This window comes from Ambystoma mexicanum, chromosome 6p (genome assembly GCF_040938575.1).
Source record: "Ambystoma mexicanum isolate Mex_15411 chromosome 6p, UKY_AmexF1_1, whole genome shotgun sequence".
Taxonomy (NCBI): Eukaryota; Metazoa; Chordata; class Amphibia; order Caudata; family Ambystomatidae; genus Ambystoma; species Ambystoma mexicanum.
Genome location: NC_090935.1, coordinates 1,500,114,965 through 1,500,142,049, shown reverse-complemented (window position 1 = coordinate 1,500,142,049; position 27,085 = coordinate 1,500,114,965). Strand labels below are relative to the sequence as shown.

General features: G+C 46.8%; 1 protein-coding gene across 1 annotated transcript in view; it reads right to left on the bottom strand.

Moving 5' to 3' along the window:
- FRAS1 (Fraser extracellular matrix complex subunit 1) overlaps window positions 1-27,085 on the bottom strand; it is a 1,618,415-nt gene that overhangs the window by 824,927 nt on the left and 766,403 nt on the right. Inside the window, exons 23-25 of the mRNA XM_069626341.1 lie at window positions 16,780-16,926; window positions 986-1,126; window positions 598-741 (exon numbers count right to left, since the gene is read on the bottom strand). Coding sequence (XP_069482442.1) covers window positions 598-741; window positions 986-1,126; window positions 16,780-16,926 — 432 coding nt within the window. The remainder of the gene's footprint in view (window positions 1-597; window positions 742-985; window positions 1,127-16,779; window positions 16,927-27,085) is intronic.

Here is a 27,085-nt window from a genome sequence, read left to right as displayed (position 1 = left end):
TGGACCGAGAGGGGATTCACACCCAGTGAGGTCCAACTTGCCCAGAACCCTAGGGAGGGCCTTGCTGACAGTGCTCACCTCCCTAGCCTCAAAGGGGGTGGCTCCACTCCGTGGAGAAGGCACAAATAGTCTAGATTTGTGAGGTGCACCTGATTAAGACCAGTAAAGCAGACCAATGGACTCTAAAGTGAGAGTGAAGGGCTAATAAAGCTAGGCTGTGTGTCTTGTTGAATGCCCTGCATTGACTATAGTACAGAAACCTAAAGTGCTCTTTTGGTATCCAGCTGAAGAAAATTCAGGCATACTTTGACATAGCACAGCAAGGTTTGGGAGTCAAGAATGAAAAAGCATCACATTGAACAGTGACACGAATGACCTTCAAAAAACAAAGTTACATGACATGTTCTCGAAAATCCACTCAACCACATCCAGTTATACTGGCAGGTCACACTCTAGGGTGCCAAATGACTGGTGCACCACTGTTATCGACAGAAGTATTAAAAAGGTATTGACTCTTTAGCGGTCATGGCATAGCCGGCATTTCCAGCGTGTCAGAAGGAACCTGGTTGCACAAATACTTCCCCAAGCTCTGCTCACCTGTACAGGTTTTCGTTGCCTGATCCAGATAGTAGCGACTGCCACAAGCACTGACACATTGCGTTCCTAGCAGGTAAAATGGCGCTTCACATTGAATACAGAGGTTTGGTCCACTGCAAAGGAGGCAGCGCTGATCCTCACATCCTGCACACAAAAAAAAACACAAAACGTGATTTGTGGTTAGGTAACAATGAGGGGTCAGGAGCTGAACAGAGAGGAGAAAGATGCGAAAAATAAGAGGGAGAAAAGTTGATATTCTAAACATGAGCTAGGAAAGATGTGCAGTAAACGCTTAAATCAAATTACAGAGGACACCATTTTGTTTACAAACACTCCACGGGTTGAGTCTTGCATGTGTTAAGAAGGATTCAGTATCCTGGAGACTTACTCTGACACCTATCTGCATTCTTGTAAAAAGGTGGCGGGCAGTGTTCCAGGCAGGCCCCACCATGCAGTACATAGCCCTCCATACACTGCAGGCAGTCTGTCCTCAGGGGGCCTTTGCAGGCATTACAGCTCCAGTCACATTCTGCAGGAAAAAGAAAACTATAGTTAAGGCTTTGTCATTTTATGGCTATAAAGCATATCTGTCTCACCACATGCTCTGTATCTGCAGCTAAAGGCCTTGCAAGATGTGATGATCAATGTCCTAAACTAAACTTCTGAGGGAGCCCCTGAACATTTTGTTTTTCCTGACTGGTGTACTGAGTGATTTTTCCCCAATGAGGTCCAATCACATGACGATTCAGGGATGTAGCTCTGTTATGTGTACCCTAAGTGGCCCTATTTTATTTTTGAATGTTTTTATTGGCATTTGCTTAGTTACAGTCATGCATTTCAGTTTCCACATCACATGCCTACGTTTGTCAACAACAACAAATAACCTTTAACAACAACTTTCTACACGTGCTTGTGTTCCGCATGATGTCCTTGGGGCAAGCGATCCAGAGTTCGGGTGGTAGTTTCCTGACCCTTGTCCCAGTTGGGGGGGGTCTCACTTATCGCAGGGGTATAGTTGGATGGGCGCTTTTCAGGTGTTATCTGCTTCAGTGGGAGCGTTCATGGGGGCTTATAGTCGGATGGGTGAAACATGTCCCAGACTAGTGCTTTTCATCTGAGTGGCCCTAAACCTCTCAGGTTGAGAGTGTCCCAAAGACACCATGTTCCCTGTGCAAGTAACCTTGCACAGTTAGCTATGTTTCTGCCAGGGTCCAGAGGCAAGTGACAGAGGTGCATAGGTTTGCAAGATGCTTCCGGGTCAACCAGGGTCAGTGGGGAACAGGTTTTGGGAAGTTGGGCAGTGGTCGTCACAATTGTTCTTTTCCTTAACACTAAGACACAGACATCAGAGGTCTTCCCAAACCAAGATGGAGGAATTGGAACCTTCTGAAAATAACTCAAACAAACATTCTAAACTGCCTTTCATCACAGACATTGAAGCAGCAACGGGTTCGGATTTATGAGGCCTCCAGATGAAAGATCCAGGAAAGCAGATATTGTAGGAGAGATCTGGGCATCAGGAAAAGGAGCAGTTGATGGCTACCGATGGGAGCATTTCAATTACTTTTATGTGTTTAGTGTTAAATAGACTAATGTAAGTCTATCTTTAGAAAAAACGATTTAAAGGCTAGGAAGATAAAGTCTCACGTTGAGAAAATTAGAAATAATACTGTAGGAGATAGGAGGCTTATCTTTTCTAAAGAAAACGTACAAATCCAATACGGCAAAAGGAACAAACACGTAGTTATCTTGGCAATGTTTCTTTCAAGTGCTGTTGCGAAGAGGTGTAAGCTTCATGCGCAAGCAGGGTATTCAGAATAGTGTGAGCGTGTACCAATTAAAGCTGCCTAACCTATAGATGGTGGGTCAGACAACATGTGAGCATCAGTTCACAAGCAACGTGTACGCGTCTGCTCCAAGGTAACATCTGCGCTTCTATTCACAAGCAACATGTGTTAGGGGTTTTCCCAAAGTCCTCTGGAAGATAGGACTTCACAAAACAATACCAATGGTTTGTAGATCCCCAATGCTTAGTATTAGTCTGTACTACTCATGGAACCTTGGTAGAGTGGCAGAGTAGTCAGGCTTATCATAAGAGGAAGATGTGAGCTGTATGTAGCAATTCAAAGAAACACAATCAATACATGTATAGGAAAATATGGATTTATTATATACACAAGAATTACTTTTAAATACTCAGCACATTGAACCAAAACACTTTAGAATACTTTTTAAAGGTCACTGCTTAGTTTGTAGTTGCTCGCTGTTACAATTGTTACAGCTTTTGATAGTAACAACGTGCACTCACAAAATTTATAAGAAATACGGAAAATACATTTAATTTGCAAACCCACCTAAGATAGTGACCTATGGGAAGGAACATGGTTGGTTAGTGTAATACCAGCAAGGCTTAAGGTTCTAGAGACAATTTCTTTGTACAGCAAGACTTGTTAAGTCCAAAACACAACCCTAACTAAAGGCAGTTCAGAGAGGTCTCAAAGTCTTGACAAGCAACAGAACAACAAAAACTACTGTGGATATTTTCTAGTCTCTAAGATGTAAACTGATACAACCAACGTTGGAGACCATGCTAAAGGACTCCCTAACTGGACACAAGCAGCAACTTGGGACAGAGGTAAGAGGGGGTTGCCATGGACACCTCCACGTGCACTCCAACGCTCTGGAGCGACTTTTCGGATTACGGTAAGCAATACCCTTTTTGCCACAGTACGTTTGGTTTGAAGAAATGTTCGTGGCTGGATTCGCCTCGATGTGGCAGCACTGGACACGACCTCCGGATTCCTTGGTTTGTTGACGAAAGGTAGGACAATAGACGGAATCTCTCAGCAGCAGTCTAGAGGGAGGACCTCTGGCACGGATTTCAGCAACTTATCGGGTCACTCTGCAGTTTTGAAACCTTTTCTGTAGCACCAACAAAGGACGCAATTCGCCCAGACAATCTTCTTCGGTTCCTGAAGTCCTGCACTATGTTGAGGAGACTAGGACAGGTCAGATTGTGCCTCTGGAAATTCATCTGGAGCTCAGCAAAGACCTGGACGGATTTGGCCTTTCCACGATGATACACTTCGATTGGGTCGGAGGTATCCTGGTATTGGGATTCTGCAGCTCTGGAGCAGAGCAGCACCTCGGGAGATGGCTCGGGTTAAAGTTTGTCTTGGGACTGGTTGTTCCCACCAGTCAAAGGGAAGTAGTCGTCCTCTTCAGAGTTCCTCTGTTACAAAGAAAAAGGGGTCAGGACAGCAGTGGTCGCTTCCCAGTATTGCAAAGGGTCTGCAGTCATCTCTGGCCATCCTCTTCTTCGGTTACTTCAGTTTCCAATGGTCGACTTCACTTTCCCCTCAGGAACCTCACCTTTTATACAGTTTCACCACACAATCCTCTGCAATCATGACAGCCAGACACCCAGTGGGAACTAGTTCCATTCAGGCACTGTGGTAGACAAAGAGCAGGGGAGTGAAAAACTCCTCTCCCACTTCCTGCCTTTGCAGACACACTGGAGCCTAGGACGGGACACCCAAGGGTTCCACCAAAGGCAAATACTCACACAGGCCTCCCACTCCCAGGACGGTAAAAGAAGTGCTGACAAAAACAAACATGCTAGTAATGGGGGAAAAAGAAAGGAGCCATCAAGTTAGTACTTGGGTGACCCTATTGTGCACTACCGGGGCTATGGACATAGCCTGCGGTAGAAAATGCACACAATAGTTAGTAGAACATGTCCACTGCCACCAGCCATAACTAAAAGATTGTCTATGTGACATTAAAGTCACAGGATCAGAGTGAAGGGGGATACTAAGTATGTTGTTGGCATTCCACATAAGGTGCTGTGTGCCAATCTCTCAGACTATAAAGTTTTAGGAGAGATAATAAGTACTGAACTGTAGTTACTCTGGGATCTAGAAAAGAATCTCAAAGGAGAACCCAAAGGTTTCCCAGCAACTCTGCCCATAAGCAGATGCGTGCTGCAAAAGTAAAATACTGATGCCTAAAAAGAGATAGAGGAAAGTAAACTCCATAGGACAGTATAACACAGAGAACAGGGTTCCAAAAGACAGAGCCCAAAAGAATGAATGAGTGGAAAAGGGCTCCACTTTTTCAGGATTAAAAAAAAGGTCCAGAAGTCCAGCAAAAAGTGCTGGGGATGTCACTAGTTGAGGGGATGAAGCATAACAATGATACATCTCCCTAACAACATGCTTGTGTCATCGCATCTCGGTGAAAATAGAGGAGGAGCAGTGTTTACTCATTTCATGTACGAAGCCAGCCCAAAAATGTATATAATTCATATAAGGAAAGAGTTTAAAGACAAACAAGAATCTAAGGGACTAGTTTTAGAGATTCACTAGTCTACCACATAAGAGCAATTGCAAGAATCCATCTCCTCAAGGCAGAAGCTGGGGAGTCACAGATATTTGAGGAGACATGGGATGGGAGGAATAGCGCTTGGGGAATAGAGTATGAAGTGGGCTTTATGAGTGTTGCTTATTCCTTGGCAGTTCTCTAATTTGAAGAGAAGACAATCCTGTGTTATATTGTTTATTTTATCCACTTCCCCTCTCCCTTTGGGGTGACCAGTGCCCAGAAGGTATTACAATACTCTGGGGGCAGAGTGCTATGAGGGGAAGAGTGGGGTTCAGCAGCTGCCACACAAGTTTAAGTACAAACCTGAGTGTTAAACTGTGGATAGTGGCAGCTTATGTGTCTTTTATCTGTGTGTGCATTTTCTAGAGATGGAAAAGTATGTTGTTGCCTGAGGAACGCATGACGGGGTGTTACAGTGTTACACATTCAATTCAGGGTCCTCAGCTAAACCTTGTTTGCTTTGTGGGAAATGTCACAGATGGCACAAGAATTATTCCAAATTGCAGAGGCTGTTCAAGGGTTTTTATTTATAATTCACAGGACCATAGTGATCTCTCTCGTGATCTCTCTCGTGATCTCTCTCGTGATCTCTCTCTCTCTCCCCCTCCACCCCCTCTCTCTCTCTCTCTCACTCCCTCTCTCTCACTCCCTCTCTCTCCCTCTCTCTCCCCTCCCTATCTCCCTCCCTCTCTCTCTCCCTCCCTCCCTCTCTTCTCCACCACCTATTCTCTAGCCCAGACGTCCTTAGCAACCGGTTAGTATACAGCGCTCATTTCTCCATCAGTATGCTAACTGGCTAAGATTGTATACAAAAGGCCCCTGGCCTTATCTCTCTAAACTCACTTAGGCACTTCCTCAATGTCCCCACTCAGTTATTAGTTGTATAAAGAGAGATGTGAGATGTGTGCATTACAGACACCCTGCTTGATTAGACAGCTCCTTGCATTCTCACTCTCTCTCACTCTCTCTCACTCTCTCTCACTCTCTCTCTCTCTCTCACTCACTCACTCTCACTCACTCTCACTCACTCACTCTCTCTCACTCTCTCTCTCCACTCCTCCCGCCTTTACTCCCTCCCTTCGTCTTTGTCCTTCTGATGTCTTTCACACTTTCTAGGTCTCGCCTCCACCCTTTGATATTACTCCTCCCTCCCCTGTGTTACTACTCCATCCTCCACTCGACTACTCCGCACCCCTACTCCCTCCTCCGCACTCCTACTACCTACTCTGCACTCATACAAGCTCCTCAGCACACCTACCCCCCTCCTCTGGAGCACGCCTAATCCCTCCTCTGGAGCACGCCCATCCCCTCCAACTCCTATACAGTCACCCTCCTTTCACCCAGCATCATACGCTTTACACTAACTCATTACACTGATGCACCTAGCCACACTATCACTCACATTGCAGTATCACTTCCACTCACTAGCCAATACCTCACCTTCTCTAGAAATCGCAGTCGCTCATTCCACCCTACTCGTGGTCTCTTGGTAGTCTGCTCCTGACCTACATCTATTAGCTCACACTTGCTGCTTCCTGTTGCCTCCTTATAACCCCTTCCCTTTATTGGTATTGGTTGTCTGTCCTTGGCCAATCTGGCCCTGTCTTCTCCACACAGGGTGTGGTAAACAAACAAAAAGACTTAACAGTAGCCCACTTTCCCAGCCACGGTGCAACAATGACAGCTTGGGAATACAACTGTTAGTGTTCTGGGGGCCGGTTTCGGGTGGAGTTGGAGTTTCCCCATATTAGTTCCTGGTGGTCTAGGGAGCTTGCTGGTCGTTGTGCGTGTCTGCCACAGTTAGGCAAAACTCTGCGGCTCTTCTGTCTGCTGCGCATGGACGCTGTGGGTTTCTCCCTCTCTCTGTTGAGGGGTACAGAGTGCTGTAGCACCACATGGTTTTTGAGGCTTTACTTTCTCTCTCTGGGTTCTCTTCCCAGGCTGCTGACCACTGGATACTGTGGTGTGGGTTGTTGATGGTTGGTCTTCAGCTTTTGTGACAGGAGTACAGGGTGCTGGATTTTTATTCTGATGGTTCTTCTTAGTTTCTGTCTCAGATGGTGTCTCTCTAAAAGAAAGACACACTGGCAAGCATCTTCTATTGGAGGCGTAGCATGATAAAGAAGTGCACAACTGAGATACATGCTGGCACTAATAGGGGGTTGCAGGAATTGGGGCCCTCTCAACTGCCACTGTACACCTAAGGGGTAGGACTGGGTATGAATTTCTCCCTGGTAGGCTTCCCATCCTTGGCTGAGAGGGGTTCCCCTCCATTTTGACAAGGCCAGGTTGCTGGCCGTGTTACAGAAATGAAACCGATGAACTCATGGCGTCTGTCTGCACTGCAGTATAGATCAGCAGTTGATCAGGACAAGATCTGATTGGTGAATTAGGAGGATGCGTGGGGCTCCTCCATGTAATTCCATTTCTGAGTGAATGACTGAGCGAGAAGCCCAGGAAGGTTAGAATGTGGTAGCCCCACGGCCACCCCCTTTGGAACTAGGGATGTGAGCCTGCTTTTCTTAACACCCACTAGGGGGATAGAGTAAGCATGAAACCTCTGGAGGTGACTCCCCCTTAGGGGCAGGGACTCAGAGAGGGGTCTAGGTCACCATCCCTGCCCCAGACACTAACACCTTTATAGGGTATTTAGGAGATAGGTTTCACAATAACCATTCCCATCATTTTTAATGGCTGACTTGGCCTCGGACCTTCCCTGTGCGCAACCTCCTGCAAAGACGACAGATAGACAATTGAACAAGCCCCCTAGAGTCGTGTCCCAGGGACAACCAATCACCAAGGTGGCAGAGCCGCTCACATGGAATTTAACAGCAAACAGGATCAAGGGAGAGTGTCCAACATGACTACTGACCCCAATGTTCGCTCTCCGGACCAGCAAGTGCACCAGAGTACATAGAGACACTGCAGAAGGCTGGCTGGAGCAGCCCTGAGCGGAGTGCGAGAACGAAGTGGGAGGGACTCTCAAGGCTGATACAGAGCCCCGCTGAAAGGTCGCATAATCAACTCCGCCCTGCCTAGGAAGTTGAGAGAACAAAGCGGAAGGGCCGCAGAAGGCCGACATGGAGCACCGCAGAAAAGTTGCAGAAGCAACTACATCCTACTTGGGAAGTTGTGAGGCAGGAGGGACTCAGAAGGCTGAAGTGGAGTAGTGGCTCCAGTGGAAAGCGTTGCGGGCAACAGAGGGAAAGAGGAAGCATACCCCAGAGGTTGAGAGTGAGGAAAAGAAGAGCTCCAGAGTGAGGATAGACAGCAATTACCCCAGAGTGGGGAGGGAGTGAGAAAGAAAAGATCAGAGTCAGTAGGACAACCAAAACCATGGGGGCAGCGGGAAGGAGAACCACCCCAGAGTGTGAAGAGACAGAAAAAACCCGGAGTGAGGAGTGGAAAGGAGAGGAGTCCCAGAGTTAGGAGAAACAGGGAACACCCCAAAGTTGGGAGCGAGTAGGAGAGGAGCTCCATAGCAGGGAGAGACTGGGAGAACCCAGAAGCGGAGAGGAAGAAAGACTCAAATATTCCCCGGGTGGAAAGTGAGGGAGCAAGTCCTGGGCTAGAACACTTGGAGAACCTCACAGCATCCCAGGAACTATCTTTTCTAAACTATAACAATGGACAAAGACTGTAAATACTAGGAACAAGGTTGGGGTGAGGAGACAGCCGCCATCCCCTTGCTCTAACAGTTCCATAACGTCTTTCTGTTGGTATTTTTGTTCTTTTTAATACGTTCTTTTGGGAAGTAGGGACAGTGGTAGGTTAGAGTAGGATTCTGGACAGAGGACTTATTTAAAGTTGCACATAGCCTAACAGGCACCTTTTCTACTTTATTTCAAAGACTAGGGTTGAGCAGATAGACTTAGTGAAATATTGTTCTGAACTTGACGTAGTCCAAAGCCTCCAGACTAGCCTAAGCTAATAAAGCTGCAGTCGGACCGGTAATTCCATTCCGCCTCTGTGATTGCTGGAATCACCGGGGCATTACAACCCCGGTGACCCGGTAATTCTGGAGACGGAATTCTGTTAAGCCCCATTGATGGGGACCATGGAAACACTGGTTCCATCTATGACAGAGCCTATGTTTCCATGTCCGCCTGCAGGCGGGTGGTGTTACTTCCGCCAGGTCAGACCTGGCGGGAGGGATACCTCCCGCCTGCAGGACTCAGAATCAGCCGGTCCAGAAACAACGGTTTCCGGACTGACTGACTTGTAATGAGACTCATTGTCTTTTCCCTTTCTAATGTTGCTACAAATATAAGTTGTATAGGGCCTTGTGCCCAAAGGTTCACAAAGTTTTCCAATAGTTAAGGAGTTGGGAAAAAGTTAGGAGAGGGATCCTGGGGGCGTGAAGATGGGTCCAAAAGTCAGAGTAGGCCGTATCCTAATGAATAAGGCTATTCCCAGCTTTCAGAATGCTTTGGGCAACAAGTTGTGCCAAAGCCAAACAGTTGTAAACGTATTAAAAGTTATTCAAACTTTTCAATGCTAGAGATAGGGGGGCAGGTAAGTATTGCTATAACTTACCAACCGTACTCCGATTTCTCTTCAGACTTGGCGGGTCCTCAGAGGGTAGCCTGAGGTAGGTTTTCCCAGCTTTGGTTCCGGTCACTGGTGCCCAGGAGTTGCGTGTCCTAGAAAAGTTCTGGCCGGTCATAGGAGCTTGCTGCAACCTCTTCTCAATTAACAATTCAAGGAACACTGATGCTGGCCTCCTCAAGGCACTCAGCCAGGCACAGAAGTGCAGGTTACAGGAATGGTCACAGTTGCACAGCGACACCAGGCATCACAGTTGTGATTGAAGAATACCTCCTATCTCAGGACCCGATGATGGCAAGAAGCTGAACCCTTGGTGAACAAGCTGCAGGCCCCTGGAGTTCCAGGCCTTAACTCTGAACGATAGTGCTTCTACAGTGGTAGCCTAAATTACAGCTGGTCAGCCCACTGGATGGTCCAGGGACACTTCCGAAGGCTCTTACTTGCTTGGGTACCAGAAGATGCCGGGACCAGTTGTTCCCACCAGTCCAGCGGGTTGAAGCATCAACAAGGGTGTTTGGCGATCAATAGCCAGCAACGGCTCCACCAGGACTGCAGCAAGATTTGGTCACCAGGCCTCTTCAAGGATCTTCATTGTCTTCTGATGTCTTCACAGCTACGACAGGATTCTTGGCTCCTCTTCAAATCTGCTGGAATGGCTACAGAACACCTCTTCTTATCCCAAAGCCAGGTGAGTGATCCGACTCAGCCCTCCAATGGTAGGTTCTGCCCCACACATGCACACCAGCAGTGGTTCCACTCAAACATGGACACCAGACTCTCAGGCGCCAGTATGTGGATTGGGACCAGGAAGTCCCAAGCCACTTCCTGGGACCCCACACACATGGTATCCATTAGCCTGCGAAAAACAAGCCTTTATCGGGAAAGTTCATGACCATAAAAGTACATTTCTGACCTGTCAGGGCTGGGAGATGGCCAAGGAACAAACTGGCCTAGGTATAAACACAAAACTTTGTGGCATGGCCACATTGGCACACTAGCCACTGTTAGTAGCCAAATGTGACAAATGAGGTAAGGCTAAGGATAAATACAGTAAAAAGTATGAAAAAGTAACGGCTGCCAACAGTTTGTCATTGAGCACATTTTAGGCAACCGAAAAATCCCTTTGAGTGTGGTCTAGGGCCATACAAAAGAAACCCCATTGCAGTGCATTGGAAGATGCATTGTGCAATGATAAAAAAGTTCCCACAAATAGTAACAAAGCCAAAATACTAAGGGGAACAGTTTCCCAATACTGACAACCTGAAGGACTAGTCTGTTTACCCATATACCCCATAACATGTGAGCAAAGGGCCTGTGGAGTGAATAGAATGTGGAGGGAAAGTTGCCAAAAAAGAGAAAACCTTGCTAACACTCTTCTTGTATTTAGCTCTAGGATATTCCATAAAAAGTCTTCTCCATCGACACAACCTCCCATAAATTCAATGGTTCAAACTGAACATTAAAATCTCCCATAATAATTTTTATATACTTTTTTAAAATCTCCAAGTGAGAATGGCCACAAATTCAGTAATTTGTCCTAAATTATCATTGTTTCTAGCCCGTTTTTACTGTTAGGTTGATTAAATACATTCACTAAGAAAATGACTTTTCCCAAGTGGATTAACAATAGTAAGGCTTAGATATCTAATGAATTTGTACCTAAATCAGACACTGATATGTATGTCAGATATGTATGTCACTTTTTTCTGCCGCCGCCAGCCCGGGGGTACAGCTCATGCTGCCTTTGTCCCCATGTAGCAGTGCAAATCAACATCAAGCGAGAAAGGTGGGCCCTGTCTGGTATAGCGGGCTGAAGCGCTCGCATTTTCATCACTGCCGGCGAGCGATCTATGTTGCTTTGGGAAATTGCATCTATTTATTTATTGCATTTGTTATATGCCCAACCCCTAAGGTATCACGGCGTAGTTATACAGACATAATTGGTAACAATCTTAGCGGTTGACGGTGCATAGTAGTTGTACATGATCAGGGTTTAGTTACAGATACATAACAGTGACGACAATGTCAAGGTGATATAAACAAAAGAAGCATGCAATCAAATAACTCAGTTACAATGTGCAAGTTCAGGACGCAAGCCTATTCCTTGGGTATTTGTTTCAGTGGAAAGGTCGTGGGGTGCAAGTGGTGTAGCCATCACTGGGGATGACTGCAGGAGAGTTGGGAGTTAGGCAGTGGAGGGCTGATGAGGAACTAGGTATCTGTAGCAATTTAGTATTTGTTAAATAGCCAGGTTTTGAGTAGTTTCTTGAATTTGATAAGGGAAGGCTCATTACTAATGTAGTTTGGAAGGGAGTTCCATATTCTGGGTGCTGCTATAGGGACGCTGGAATTACCTGTTCTTGAGTTCTTAAATCTTGGTATATGCAGGAGAATGTTATTGATTGATCTAAGTGTTCTCGTAGTGATTTTCCGGCTGATGCTTTTGTTGATAGTTGGCTGTGTTACCTGTGACACATTTGTGTGAGAGTGTAAGGTTTTTGTGGAGAATCCTTGCTTGAAGGGGTAGCCAATGTGCCTCTCTTCTGTGTTGAGATATGTGTTCATTGTTTTTTATGCCTATAGCATTTCTTAGTGCTTTGTTCTGCAGTAGTTGCAATTTATTTAGTTTTTTTGGAGGTGCCTAGTAGTAGTATGTTGCAGTAATCAATCTTAGCAAGTATAAGGGCTCTGGCGAGAGTAATGCAGTTTTGTTGTGAGAGGAAAGGTCGACTCAGTGCTGTGAGTTTGGCAGTATATGCAGTAGATGATGATAGGGCACTCATGTGTTTATTCATAGTGAGACTATAATATAAGTAAACGCCTAGTGTTTTTACTTGACTAGAGAAGGATGTCGGTGCTGTCAATGAGTATGGCTGTGTATTGAGGGTGAAGTTTGGCTAGTTTAGTTGGAGCGCCTACAATCAGAATTTCTGTTTTTTCCCCATTTAAGCAGAGGCTTAATTGCTGCCATACAATTTTGGATGATGGAGTAGATTTTATTCACTAGCATAGTGTCCTGTTCAAGGTTGCCTGAGGCAGGGATTAGTATTTGAGTATCATCGGCGAAGTTGGTATATAGTACTCCCATTGCATCAAGGGCAGCAAAAATAAGTTTAGTACATGCGTTGTAGAGTGTTTGGGACAAGCAAGAGCCTTGTGGGACTCCCAGCTACACTGCGATGGGGTCAGCTGAGATGTCTCCTATGGCTACCCTAGAGGTGCCGTCTGATAGGAACGATTTAATCCAAGCGGTTGCTTCTTTGGAGAATTGGAAGTTGTTAGCTAGTGTTAGGCACAGTTTGCTGTGATCAACTAAATCAAATGCCGCAGAGAGGTCAAGTAGTAGTAGTATGCATAATTTACCCGAGTCCCTCACCACGTCCGCCTGATTTTTTAGATCCAGCAATGCTGTCTCTGTGCTGTGTCCGGGGCGGAAGCCTGATTGCCTTTCTCCTAACAGATGGTTATTTTCAAGGTGAGCTTGTACTTGGGTGTAGCAATTTTGTCTATAATTTTTGAGAAGGAAGGGTACTGTGGTGATGGGTCTATAGTTGGTTGGGATTATGGGACCTAGTGAGGGTTTCTTGAGGAGCGGGGTGACCCAGGCTTCTTTGATATTGGATGGAATAGAATTGGAGGTAAAATAGGCATTAATGAAATTTCTAATGGTTGGAGCTAAAGTGGGGGCACAGTCCTTAACTAATTTGGCAGGGAAGTTATCTCCTTTACAGTTAGAGGGTTTAAGCGAGGCTATCGTTTTTTGTACTTGGTCAATAGTCACTGGGGTAAAATGGATTTCCGGTAGGTTAGTCGTCTGCAACGGGAGTTTTGACGAGGTCAATGCTGTCTCTGGGGTGATTCCTAGTATTTTTCTAGGTGTTATGATTTTATTTTGTACGGTATTTATTTTGGTGGCAATTGCGTCTTGGATGGTGGTACACCAGGCTTTATTTATTATGGCTGTACTAGGTGGGATAATAGGTGTTTCCAGTTCTTTGATAATGGCAAAGAGCTCTTTACTATTAGAGGTAGCATTGGAGATGCGCTCATTTAGAGAATTCGCTTTTTAATGTATACATCTTGCTTGTATGTTTCAGCTATTACTTGAAATTCTTTTTTGGAGTCGTTAGTAGGGTTTTTTCGGACGAGGTGTTTCAATGATCTTTTTTTCGTTCTAAGTTCAATGAGTTTATCGTTGAACCATATACTACTGCGTTTCTGTTGGGGTCTTTTAGATCTCAAGGGGGCTATTTCATCAATGGCTGCCTGTAAACAGGAGTGATAGTGTAGTGAGATTTCGTCAGGGTCTGCTGGAGGTTGTTTGTTGATTAACTTACGGAGCACAGGAATGAAATTTTCAGCTGTGAGCATCCTCGTATTTCTCATCATGGCTGGAGGTGCAAGGATGACCCCTGGGGAGGGGTCCCTCTTGGTGATGATACTAAATCGGATCAGAAAGTGATCAGTCCAGGGCAATTCTATAATTTCTTCAAGGGGGACTATTAAGTTCAGTGTTAGAACACAATCAAGGGTTCGCACTTTGGAGTGGGTTAGTGCATTAACAATTTGTTTACATTGCATTTCTCGAAAGGCATTATGAAATGCTGTGGCTTTGCGGTCAGAAGTATCTTTGAACCCTAGGTTTATATTGCCTAGGAGGATAAGTTTGGTGTTAGGTTTGAGAATAGGTGAGATGAGTAAGGGCAAGTCTATCTCTGGGTTATTGGAAGAGCTGGGGGCTCTGTATATTGCTAAGAAGTTGATGGTCGTTTTGGGGTCTATGGCCCTCATTACGACCCTGGCGTTGGACCATGGTGCTAGTAGCACCATGGTCCATGCCGGTAACTTACCGACTCCGCCATGGCGGAATGGGGAATTACCGCCCCATTCCGAGGTTGGCGGGGCGGTAATTCCCCATGCCGCCATGGCCCTTCCCAATTCCCATTTTTGCCCCATAGGGCTCAATGGGAATGGGGAAGGTGCTGAGTACGGTGCTGCAAATTGCGGCATCGTAATTAGCACCAAGGTCCCTTTGCGGGTTGGTTTTTAACGCCTGCAAAAAGCAGGCGTTAAAATCTCCAACCCGCAAAGGGACCTCGTAATCAGGCGTTAAGGGGTTAACGGCGCTGCCACCTTTTACGGCGCCGTTAACCCCTTAACGCCAGGGTTGTAATGAGGGCCTATGGCTAGTTTGAGTGCTAGTAGTTTATATTCTGGTAGTGATTCGGTTTTACATTCTCTGAACTGGAGTGAGGTTTTAGAGATGATGGCAACACCGCCTCCGGTGGCCTCTTGACAATCCGCTCTAAATATAGTGTAATTTGGAGGTATGGCCAAGGTATGTAGTGGTCCTGATGCTGGGTGTAGCCATGTTTCAGTTATTTCTTATAGGTCCAGCTCATGTTCAAGTATCCGATCATGTATGTCGGTGATGTGTGCGCCTAGGGATCTAGCGTTGAGTAGTGCCACTTTTAGTGATTCAGAAGTGGGTGCGGGAATGCGAGGTTGGGTTATTTGTGCATTGTGAGTAGGACGGGACGCGCTTTGCGTTTTTCTCTGGCTGATTGTAGTTTGAGAGGGTCAGCGGACTGCTGTCATTGAGAGTATGTTTGAGGGGTCCTTTGAGGTTAGGCAATTCATTAGGTATGTTTGGGAGGGCGAGGTTACTAGAGGTGCGGGAGGATAGCCTTGTTCTTCTTAAGGGTCCTTGTATAGGTACAGTATGTGGGATGTTACTGTATGTTCTAGAGGATAGTCTGTGAAGGCGAGCTGGTCCCAGAGGTGGCTTTGAGGCTTGGGTGGTAGGGGTGGCAGCTGGAGTTGATGGGAACGCTGCTGTGATAGGCAGAAATGAAGTGGGGCATGATATGGGGTAATGTCTGGGGCACAGAAGGTGTGCTAGGCCTGTGCCTAGTTGGATGAATGCCCCGTTGGAGCATAGTAGGTTGTTGGTGCTGTTTGTGTACAGTAGTGGCGGCATCAAGTATTGGTAGTGGGATGCGGGCACTATGGGTCTGCTATTTGTCTGTATTTGGTATTTGTCCTGCAGTAGTAGGTGAAGTTTACTGTTGTGTTGGCATCTGTGCAAACTTTAATATGTAATGTTTCGCAACTATCCGGTCCAACAATTTCCACTTGCCATACCTCTAATTCTGCTATGTATATGAAAGCTACTCCTCCACCTTTTCCATTCTGTCTGCCAACACGTGACAGATTATTGCCTGCATGGATGTCCAGGGACACAGAGGGGCCAGCTGCCTCATGCAGCCAGGTTTCCGTCAAGACACAGATGTCAATATCCTGTTCAGTGATGTAATCTGCCACTTCTGTGGCATTTATTAACCAGGGACCAAGTATTCAATAACATAACTTTTTATTTTTTGGCTCTTCGATTGTATAGTATCCCTGCTATATACAGCTTCTCATCTCGATTCTGCAGAACTAAATCTCCCCCCTTGACCAATATGTTCTGAGCATTATTTCTCAAAACAGGGTTTTTTAAAGAAAATAGAACTACTTGCTTAGCACAGGAGAGTTCAGGAGAAACTATTACACTTAACTCTCTCTGCACCTCTTTTGGAGTAAGTAGTCTAGAGTAACCACGGTTCCACAGACAGCATGGACCGCCACAGACCGGCTAACCACTGACGTGCCAGCGCTCACACGCCTGGAGCAAAATAAGTAGCAGTGAACACTGCTGGTAGATGCAGTCAGGAAGTACTACTAAAAATCGTTATTCAGGCAATTTTCAAAGATATTGCACGCTTGCTTCCATTTAAGATAAAACTAGGCTGTAGGCATATTCAATCTAACAGATAGTTTTAGCAATAGTAAAAACAATGTTATCACTAAACTCCAAATATCTCTAACATTTCTCTAACTATGAGAAAACACAGATGAGCATAATGTAAACAATGTAAACATATCTAAAAAATCACCAGAGGGAGCCAGATAGGTATGTCTGTTGCCTTTGGGCCCTCATTACCAGCTATCAGTATATAGTAGTGGTTATCGATCGCTAGCTGACAATAGTATTTAGAGGTGCCTGGGCTAGGGAGGTGGAAGCCCACGGTAGACGAGAAAGGGATGCAAAATAGTGTATCCACCTTCCTCCAGCGCCATGAATTGCATTGAACATCTGCCTATTATAACATTGAACAACCTGAACATCGTAACATGGAATAATCTGCACAGTTTGTGTTGTTTATTTTATTAGCATCTTCTATCCGATTGTATCCTAAGTTAACTCACCTTTGCAAGTCCTGGTGGAATGTTCAAGATAATACTGTTGAGTACAGCTCTCATACTGGCATTCTCCGAAAAGCAGAACCTTGGCTGGATCTTTACAGGAGGTACACGCCCCAGATGAGTCACAAGTCGAACACTGGCTATTGCAGGCTGCATGGACAAAAAAACATTTAGCTAACTAATGCACCACCTATTTTCAACACGAACATGATCATTGAGAGCATATTCCAGTGTCCATTCACGCTTATGAATTTCCCTCATGAAATTAGCACACCTTTCTAAAAGAAACAAATCCAATAAAATATTCTCCAACCTGGAATTACATTTATAAGTTGCATTTTCAGAAAGTCTATGAGGTATGCACATTAGTTTAGATGCAATCCGTATTTTCACCTACATAACATCGCAAACTGAATGACAATGGTTCATTAGAAAGAAAATTATGTCATCGACAAGGCAATGTCAAAATGGGGTCCCTATCAATGGAGGTGTCACTGCTGGGATTAGGGATTGTGAATAAAAAGGATGCTCAGTAGAAACCCTGCACAGACCATAACACATGATATATGACATGACATTTATAATGCGCCTGTACGTAAGTGTTTCTAGTTGTGACAAGACAAGGAGGAGGAAACAAAGGGAGGACAAAACAACAATCTTACTAGGCCTTGTGTCATTCAGATTGTGCAAGTGCGGGGAACAGGGAGGGGAGAAGTGTCAGGGGGAGGGGAAGGTTGAAGTGCAGGTAACTCAATAAGTGCAGCCAGAGGGTGGCTCATAAGTGCAGAGAGAAGGGACTGTAGGGTTGCAGATACAGACCCTTGAGTGCTGGGGGAGCCCGTGAGCAGTGCAAAGGCAACTGGACATGCAGTAGCCTGGGTCCGAGTTCAGAGGGTAGCCAGCTGACAAGTGCACGGAGCCGTCAGGGACATCAGCAGGGGAAAGGAAGAGAGAAAGCAGAAGCGAAAAGGAAGGCCTTGAGTTGCTTCCGGAACCGGAGGTGGTTCTGCTCAAGTTTGAGAGAGGCAGGGAGGCTGTTCCAGAAGGAGGACCCAGCCGAGGAGAGAGATCTGCCCCCCCAGTCTCTGCTTGGATAAGCATCCGACCCTCAGAGTTGGAGAAGGAAGAAGTTTAGAAAGAGTTGGATGTAGTGCGGTAACCCAGGCCCCAGAAAGTCTTTTGAACGATGCTAAGGTTCTTGAACTTGATCCTTGCGGCCACAGGGAGCCAGTGAAGAGATTTCAGAGCAGGACAGAACTGATCCCTGGGCCTGAGGCCAAGGACAAGTCTTGCAGTCCTATTCTGGATATGTTCTAAAGGTCAGAGAGTAGAGATAGGCAGATTTAGGTCCAGTAGTCCAGCCTAGAGAGGAACAGGGCTCTAGAGACAGTGAGCTTCTGGGGGAAAGTGAGAAAAGGAAGAATCCCTCTGAGGAGGTGCAGCTGATAGTTTGACCTCTTAGAGACATCAGAGACGTGGGGAGAGAAGGAGAGGGTGGAGTTGAAGATGACACTAAGGTTCTTAGCCTCACAGGAAGAGAACCCAGAGTGGGCGGCCAGAGAGAGAGGAAAAGAGGGAGCAGGTGTCCAGATGAGAAGGATCTCCATCTTATTGGCATTAGGGCAGAGATCATTGGTGGCACACCATCCTGAATTGCGGCCAGACAGTCTGGTATGAGAGAAGAAGCAGAGGTAGTTGAGGGGAGCCTGAAAGAGAGCTGGGTATCATCCGCATAACACTGAAAATTGGAGCAGAAAGTAGCGATGCAGTCGGCAAGAGATGCCAGCAGTGGTTGAAAAGCCAGGGAGAAAGGTTAGACCCTTGGGGAACACCACAAGTAGAGAGAGAGATAGAAGAAAGACCCCAGTTGGACCTGGGAAGGTCGGTTGGTGAGAAAGGTCAACCAGGCCAGGGCCTGATCAGTGATGCCCAGGTTGACTGTCTCAAAAGCAAAGTATAGATCGAGGAGAATGAGGACAGAAGAACAAGTTAGTTACCAACTGGTAATGTTCTTTCGACTGGATGTTCCTCCAATGTATTCCTCATCTTAGATATTCCCGTTCAGCTGAAGCTGAACAGGAATATCTAAGATGAGGAATACGTTGGAAAACACAATCCATTCGAAGGAAGATTAGAGTCCAGATCTGAGAGCAGGTCTTCACGGGTGTTCAGGAGAGCAGTTTCCGTGCTTCTGGCAGCTCTGAAGCCAGACTGGTGGTCGCGGAGACAACCAACAGATTCAGTATGCAGAATAAGCTGGGAGATGGCCAGTTTTTCCAGGAGTTTGCCCAGGAAAGGAGTGATGGAGATCGGGCGAAAGTTAGCCAGAGAGGAAGGATCGGCAGAGGGCTTCTTTAGAAGTGGGTGCACAAGGGAGTGCTTAAGGGGGTGGGGGTAGGGGAAGTTTCCAGTGGCAAATGAGTGATTGCAGAAATGTGTGCCCTGCAGAGTGAGTCAGGCCAGAGGGAAGAATAGAGAGAGAGTTGCAGAGGTTGCAAAAGAGTCCCAAAGAAGGGCTAGTAGCATGCAGGTGGATGTTCAGGTCTCAGAGGAGGAGAAGCTGAGAGGTAGAGGCAAGGAGATGTTGGGATTCCATCAGCTACACAGTCTAGTCTGTCTAGGGCAAAGCAACATTCTGCTGTGAAACACCACCTACCCCGCCCTGTTACTTAATCTTTTTTACGGCATTGGAAACTGCCGTGGCAGCGGTGGAGGCTGTTATACATCCAGCAACATGCATCTTTTCACAAGGTTGTCAGGGGTAACTGCCACATACGCCGTCAGCTGACAGAGCGGAACGTAGGATGCTCCGCCTCTGTTCCGGATATAACGCTGCAGTCAACTTGAAGCAAGTGCTTCTGATTGAAGTTGCATTCCCGTTTGCAGACTTTTTGTATCCTTGGATTTCCTGTTCTTCGACCCAGTTTTTAATCCTCGACTCTGAGATTGCTGTGGATTTGTCTTTGTCTCCTGCTTACCGCCCCTTGCTGAACCCTGCTTCACGTAACCTGGACTGCTTTGCCTAACATTCTGATAGCATGCTGCCTGCACAACGCCGAACCCTGCTTCACGTGCCCTGGACTGCTTTGCCTAACGTTCTGATACCATTCTGCCTACACAATTTTAAACCCTGCTTCATGTTACCTGGACTGATTTGCCTAACATTCTGATATCTCACTGCCTGCATGAAGCCAAAACCCTTTTTGACATATATGGACTGCCATGCCTAACATTCTGCTACAACGTTGCCTGCACACACCTTGAATTCCCATTTGGACACTCTGGACGCTCTGGATCGCTGGTGACCAATATCCACCTCTGTGCACAGAGTAGAGACGCTAAGCTGATTTGGTGCACCTCTCCGGCCAAACAGGCGTCCGCGTGCCTAAGGGAAGACAGGTCCCTACTAACCTTCCCTTACCTTTTACGTACGCTGATACCTCATTGGATTACTTGGAACACCTCATCCGTAACGCTCAGCTACCCCAACCACTGTTAAGATCATCATCCGTATTTCCTCATACCTCTCGCTCTCTCCTCCATCTGATAGCTAGCTACCATTGTTATTGTATTGATTAGATTTTGGACAGGCCCTGCTCATCACCTTACCTCAGAGGAATCCTAGTCCCAACTCTGCAAGCCAGATCTCTGAGGTTATCCGAGACACACAGTGAGGAGAAGCCGCAATCAGTGGTAAGCTGGTACAAGTATTACTTAGTAGTCACTGCCGGTCTGTATTGGCGGTCCACAACAGGAGGGAGGAGGAGAGGTTAGCCCACTCAGAGAGGAAGCGGGCGACCTGGCCAGGCGGCCTGAAGATAGTGGCCACAGTGAGAGAGAGGAGAGGAGATAGATAGCCTGCAGACTAGGCATTCAAAGGAGGAGCACTCCTGTGTTGCAATGACAGAAGCAGGGATCCACTCCAGGAAAATCAAGGCTACAACCCCCGCTGGGACGGTTGGTTCAGGGTTCGAAGAGGATCTTGTAGCCATCACGAAGGAGAGTGTCAAAACTCGTGACAGAGCTGGCCGTGAACCCAGTCTCGGTGAGACAGAGTACATCCAAATCAATCTCTTCCAGGAGACGGCAGATATCAGAGGAATATTTGACAGCTGAGCCAGAGTAGGGAGTAGCGATGTCGAGCAGGTTGCCACATATGAATGAATTCCGTGGAGGGGTACAGGTCAGAGGTATGCCCTGCGGAAGTGTTGGCGGTGCCAGAGGATGGGCAGAGGAGGAAGGAAGAGAAGGCAGGGTAGTCAGAGAGGAAGAAGAGAAGGCCTGAGAGGTGGTGGAGGAAGGAGGCAACAGGGTGGCCAGAGAAGCAGAAGAGGGTGCCAGAGAGGTGGCAGAGGAACGAGGCAGCAGAGGAGCCAGAGAGGGGTAAGTAGGGATAGCAGGAGAGGAAAGGACATTGATAAGTCGCAGGAAGCGTCTATCAAAAAGGAGGAGATTGGCCTGAGGGCCCTGGACCAATGCGGTGCCATTTAAGTAGATATTAATGATAATAATAATAATAATAATAATAATAATAATAATAATAATTAGGCTTTTATATAGCGCTACAAACCCTCAGGTATCTGAGCGCTGCTTATTATTACCCACGGTGTGTGGTGCTCATTTATCGACCTCGGAAGGATGAAAGGCTGAGTTTGGCCCCGCCGGGATTCGAACCTGCGTTAACAGGCTCTGCACGGGTGTCAAAGCGGGCGCTCTACTCGCTGTGCCACTTGACCGGCTAGTCCACGTGATGATGTTAGAGGAGTGGAAGGAGGCCAGGAGGGCCTCCCAATGGGTGCCACCATTAATGGGAAAAGAGGAAAAATGAGCGAGAACAGAGACAATATGCGGGGTCCGTAGACCTGGAGAGGGAACGACAAAGAGGATGTTGGTAAGGGTCTGTCTGGAGGAAGCACTGGTGTAGGTGTCAGCGATAGGAAGGCCTGGGTTGGAGACCAGGATGTCCCTTTTGAGCTTCTTCCTGCCAGACTTAGTGAGAGGGATAGGATAGTCAATAGAAAAACAGTTCAAGAAGATAGGTGAGAGAGCACCGTAGAGGGTGCAGGGAGGAAAATGGAGGGCAGCCCAAGCATTAGCACTGGGTGGCAGATAGGAGGGAGTCACAAGGGGGGGGCACAAAAGGGAGGGGAGCACAACAAAGAATAAAAATGGACCTGTGAAATCAGGTGCAATACAGAACCATCAACAAAGCACAAAACACAACAGTGAACCCAGAAATAAAGAATGCAGGCAACGCAAAGTAGTGCCAACCTGTAGAGAACAACACAATGTCAAAACCGTAAAGAACAACACAAAGACAATACCATAAACAAGGCACAATGCACAAGGAACCTAGAAGTAAAGAATGGAGGCAATGCAATGTAGTGCCAAAACAGTAGAGCACAACAAAATGTCAAAACAGTACAGACAATAGGTCAGAGAAGGGAAGGGGCCAAGATGTGAGAGGAAGGTAGGGAACGCTGGGGTGGGGGGGCACATGGACAGGATGCAGAGACCTACGATGCAAGGGAGCGCACACGGCTTGAGAAGCAGGGGATGCATGTGGCCTAAGTTGCAAGGAAGCGCATAGGGCCGAAGTAGTGGCGCTGCAAGATACGAGGGAACGCACGTGGACTAAGTTGCGAGGGAGTGCACGCAGCCAAGGTTGCGAGGGAGCACACTTATGCAGGGGAGAAGCATGCACGTATGTGGGGGGTGCGAGGACCGGTTGCATGGGGAACAATGCATATGCAAGAGGGATAAGAGGCACAAGGTCAGGAAGGATTAACATTTACAGTAAATTTCTTCTTGTTTCAAATCTACTTGTGTCTCTCTTTGTCAGCAACTCTTAAGTGCCCAGAGTGCTTGTTCTAGCACAAATGAAATTCAAGATTTAAAACGGACTCTACATTTGCACATATTCTCAACAGAAACATGGTTTTCAGATTGGACAGCCATAGTTTTTGATGAGCTTGTACCTATACCATATCCAAAGAGAAAACACAAGAGGAGGTGGGCTTGCTGTCCTCATCAAACCCACTGTTAATTTTTAAATGGAGGCCCTGCATTCACATTTGAAGTGCTATATATCTCGGTTTCTCCCAGAGATCATGGGTTTGCCGTCTATCCTTTCATACATTGCCCACCTAAGCACTGTTTTGAGTTTTAGATCAATTTTCTGATTTCTTTTTCTCAACGTTCTAGTCACCATCATGTTAATGATATTTTAGGACATTTTAATATTCCCAATGCTTCTAGTTTTTGTAAGATGTTAGTAGATTTTAGTAATTGGTTATCTTTGTTGATTTATTGCAGTGCATCAACTTCCCTATCCATGTCAACAATACATGTCGGACTTCATTATTTCCTCTCCCTCTTAAATTTCCCACTCACCCGTGTCATCTTTTCCAGAGCATTAGTCAAATCACTTTGTAATTCCATTCAAACTGAAGGCAACAATTACTTTTTGAATGGGTAAACCTAAATTACACAATATTGCTAGCGTTCCTATTCACAACTTTCCACCTCTTTCTGAAATGAAACTCCTGTTTCTGCCACTTTGTCTATGCCTACTGAAGATAATGCTAATGTTGTCCTGAGTCACTATCAGAATAATACCTTTCACTAGTGAATCAGGTGGCACGTCTTACTTTGAAAAAACAAAGAAATGGATTTATTCCCACTACACTACCTACACCAGAGCAAATGCATATTGCATAAACCTGACAAAATGTGTGTTGTAATCATCTCTGTTGTCTCCTCCTCTGACTAGTTCTTCTGTATAGAAATATGTATGTATCAGTTCCTTTGTTGAAGAAATGCTTCCATTCAGAAGGAACCTCAACAAAGGTAGCAGGCGCCCCTCTCTCGGAAGAACAAGGCATGATAACCTGTTCAGTGGTTGTTAACCACATTGAGAGTTCGCAGCCATCTGCTTTTTGCTCATTGAGGAACTTGGGGTTGGTCACCCTAGGTTACCTGGGGGCAACCAGACGTGGACTCCCTGCTCACTGTGCTCAGAGAGGCACAGCTTCACCTCACTGATGAGGCCCAACAAGGCGGAAACACGTATATGGGGTTGCTGTTGGTACTCTTGTTCAGAGAGGAATTGCCATAGCATTTCGGTGCTGGACTGCCCATGTGGGCGGGACAAAGACTGATATGCAAATGGATATTTCCCATCTGCGAAAGGTACAGTGAGCAAAAAGCAGATGGCTGCGAACCCTCAATGTGGTTAACAACCACTGAACAGGTTATCATGCCTTGTTCTTCTGAGGGAGGGGTGCCTGCTACCTTTGTTGAATTCAGAAGGAACCTGCCAACAAATCTCAACCCATTTTAACCTTCCTTTTTTGCCCATGAAAAAATTCAATTTTGGGAGGAATTTACTCTTATATCGATATCTGCATGGGTATCTATTCGGCCCTCTTTGAAGCCTAGCCCAGATGCAGATGATTGCAGCTCCTAATGATTTATGAAATGATCACCTGATGCTGGAGGGCTTTCTTTCACGTTTGTTAACAGAAGTTCCATAGAACCTGTTTTAAGTAACTGCTGTCTGATATCGAGTTTGCCTTTCCTCAGGAAAATCCTGGAAAGACACTCTCATCTCAATTGCTGGAGCATATGGAGCAGCCTCCACTCCTTTGCTCATAACAGTCTGGATGTAGGGCTTTAACAATGTGCCGAAACATCTACCCACCAGTTTGTGAAGGACATACTGAGAGCTACTGATGGCGGTTTCATACCTCTCAGACTGATCATACTGTGGACCATGAGGCACTCATTGCGTGCATGCATGGGTTTGTGTGAGGGAGAGTTTTGAACTGGTCCAGATGTGATCTTTTCGCTCTCCCTTCCTGGCCAGGCTTTGTGGAGTGCCTTGGGTTATCAAGTCCCCCAATCTGTTTAACCTTTCCATGGAGTGGCTGAGAGTTCCCATGAATGAGTGTGAGAGCAACATGCATCAGTATGACCAGGATATCCAACTTTATCTCAAGGTGTCATCTAAAGAGGATTTGTTATGCCTTGGGGATTACTGTAAAATGTGGTGTGTGGTGGGATTCTAGAGATGACTGTTGGTGGGGACTTGGAGATGGGAACCTGCAGTAGAAGGATGCCTAATCCTATCTCTCCCCTGTAACCTCCTACCAGAGGTCTAAGCAATAAAGTAAATTTCCTGTTTGTACTTACCGGACTCCTGCATGATTCCTGCGTGCTGGCTGGCTTACTAGAGGTTCCCAGATATTACATTTTGGCGACGCAGATGGGATAAAAAAAGAGCCCGGGGTGAAATGGTGAGCGGTATTGGTGGAAAGACAGTCCTGGTGGTGAAGCAGTAGAAGGCCAGGTGCTTGTGTCAGGAAGCACAGCAGCAGGAGAGAAGTTGGATGGGTTAAAGTGTGCCCAGCATGAGTCCTGCTTATGGAGGGAAGGTGGTTGAGACTCAAGGCTGTGCAGGTGTCCAGCTGACACCCTGGTCCTGGTGTCACCATAGCCAAGGAGACAAGCTGCTCAGGAGGTGTCAAGGAGCTTGTGGCCTCCAGTGGAGAATGGAGCATGTGTCTATTGAGGGATTCCGACTACTATGGTGTGGTAGAAGCCCAATCACAGGTGGCAGCACTTAGGGAAGCTGCTGCATAGGGCCCGCTGAGGGGAGTCCAGTCTCAGGTCTCTACCCACCTGGCAGATGGCAGGAACTGGAGTCATTGAAGATTGCGGTGCTCCTTCCAGCTCGAGTGACCAGCAAGAGTGATGACATCATCGGGATGCCTGTGGGTCCGACGACTTCGGCATTCAAATATGGTGGTTGGCAGTGGTGTTCTAGTGGTCTCTGGTGCTCCCGGGTAGAGTAATAGACCTATGTATGTCCTCGAGACATGGTTACGCACACGGAAGATGCAGCTTGTTTCATGTGCGTCGGAGGTCAGAGTTTGATAATGGTAATGATTATTTATAAGCGCCTATACACAAAGCAAGTATTTCAAAGTGTTCAAGGATGGAGGGGACAAGGGGAAAAAGAAGCAGTCAATCAGAGCCCTTGAATTTCTGAACGATACAAATCTGCACAGGCAGACTAAGTTCATATAATACAATTAACAGTGTAGACAACAGCAAATAGGTTGGATGACGATTCTGCAGTTTTTCCCAGTGCATTGAGGCGCCACCATGCAAGGAGGGGGGGGGGGGGACAGGGGAAGACAAATAAACAAATCTTCAAGGCATGGTACGTTCAGATCGTGCAAGTGCAAGACAGTACAGGAGAGGGGAGGGGGTGGGGGACAGGTGCAGGGGGGGGGGCGAGTCCAAGTGCACCCAGTCAGTAAGAAGCTGGGGTAAGTGCTGAGAGATGCCACTCTCATGGGTCATTGAGCAAATGCAGTAACGTAGAGGCAATTGTAAGGCCCGGAGGCAAGTGGGAGAGGACTGGCAAGGGTGCCACGACCTGTGAGACTCTGAGGTACACCTGGCAGCCAATCAGCAGGCTGTGCAGAAAAGGAGGGATAGAGCGGAGAGAGAGGTTAGCAGGATAGAGGGAGAGAGAAGGAAGAGGAGAAGAGGAATGTCTTAAGGAGTTTTCGTATCTTAAGGAGATCGGGCTCAGGACAGAGGGCAGCAGGGAGGCTATTCCATAGGGAGGCCCCTGCTGAGGATAAAGATCTCCCTCCAAATCTCTGCTTGGAGAACCGGCTCACTGGCAGAAGGTTGGAGGTAGATGAGCGGAGGGCTTGGGAAGGACAGTATTTAGATAGGCATTGTTGCAGATACGTAGGTCCCAGGCCCCAGAAAGCCTTGTGGACAATGCAGAAGGTCTTGAACTTGATCCTTACAGCCACGGGGAGCCAGTGGAGGGATTTCAGCACCAGAGACATGCAGTCCCTGGGCTTGAGGCCAAGGATAAGTCTTGCGTTTCTGTTCTGGATGAGTTGCAGAGGGCGCAGAGCAGAAGCAGTGAGGCTGAGAAAGAGGCTGTTGCAGTAGTCCAGCCTTGAGAGAACTATGGCTCTGGAGACAGTGAGCCACTGGGGGAAGGTGAGAAAAGGAAGAGTACCTCTGAGGAGGTGCAGCTGGTAGTTTGACTTTTTAGAGATGTTTGAAATGTGACTGTAGAAGGAGAGAGTGGATTCAAAGATGACCCCAAGTTTTTTTTCCTCACAGGTGGGTGCAGGTGCAGGATCAAGGGAGGCCTGCCAGAGTGTGAGTGGGAAAGCAGGAGCATGAGTCCCAATGCGAATGATCTCAGCCTTACTGGCGTTGAGGCAGAAGTTGTTTGCAGCACACCATGACTGAATTGCAGACATACAGTCAG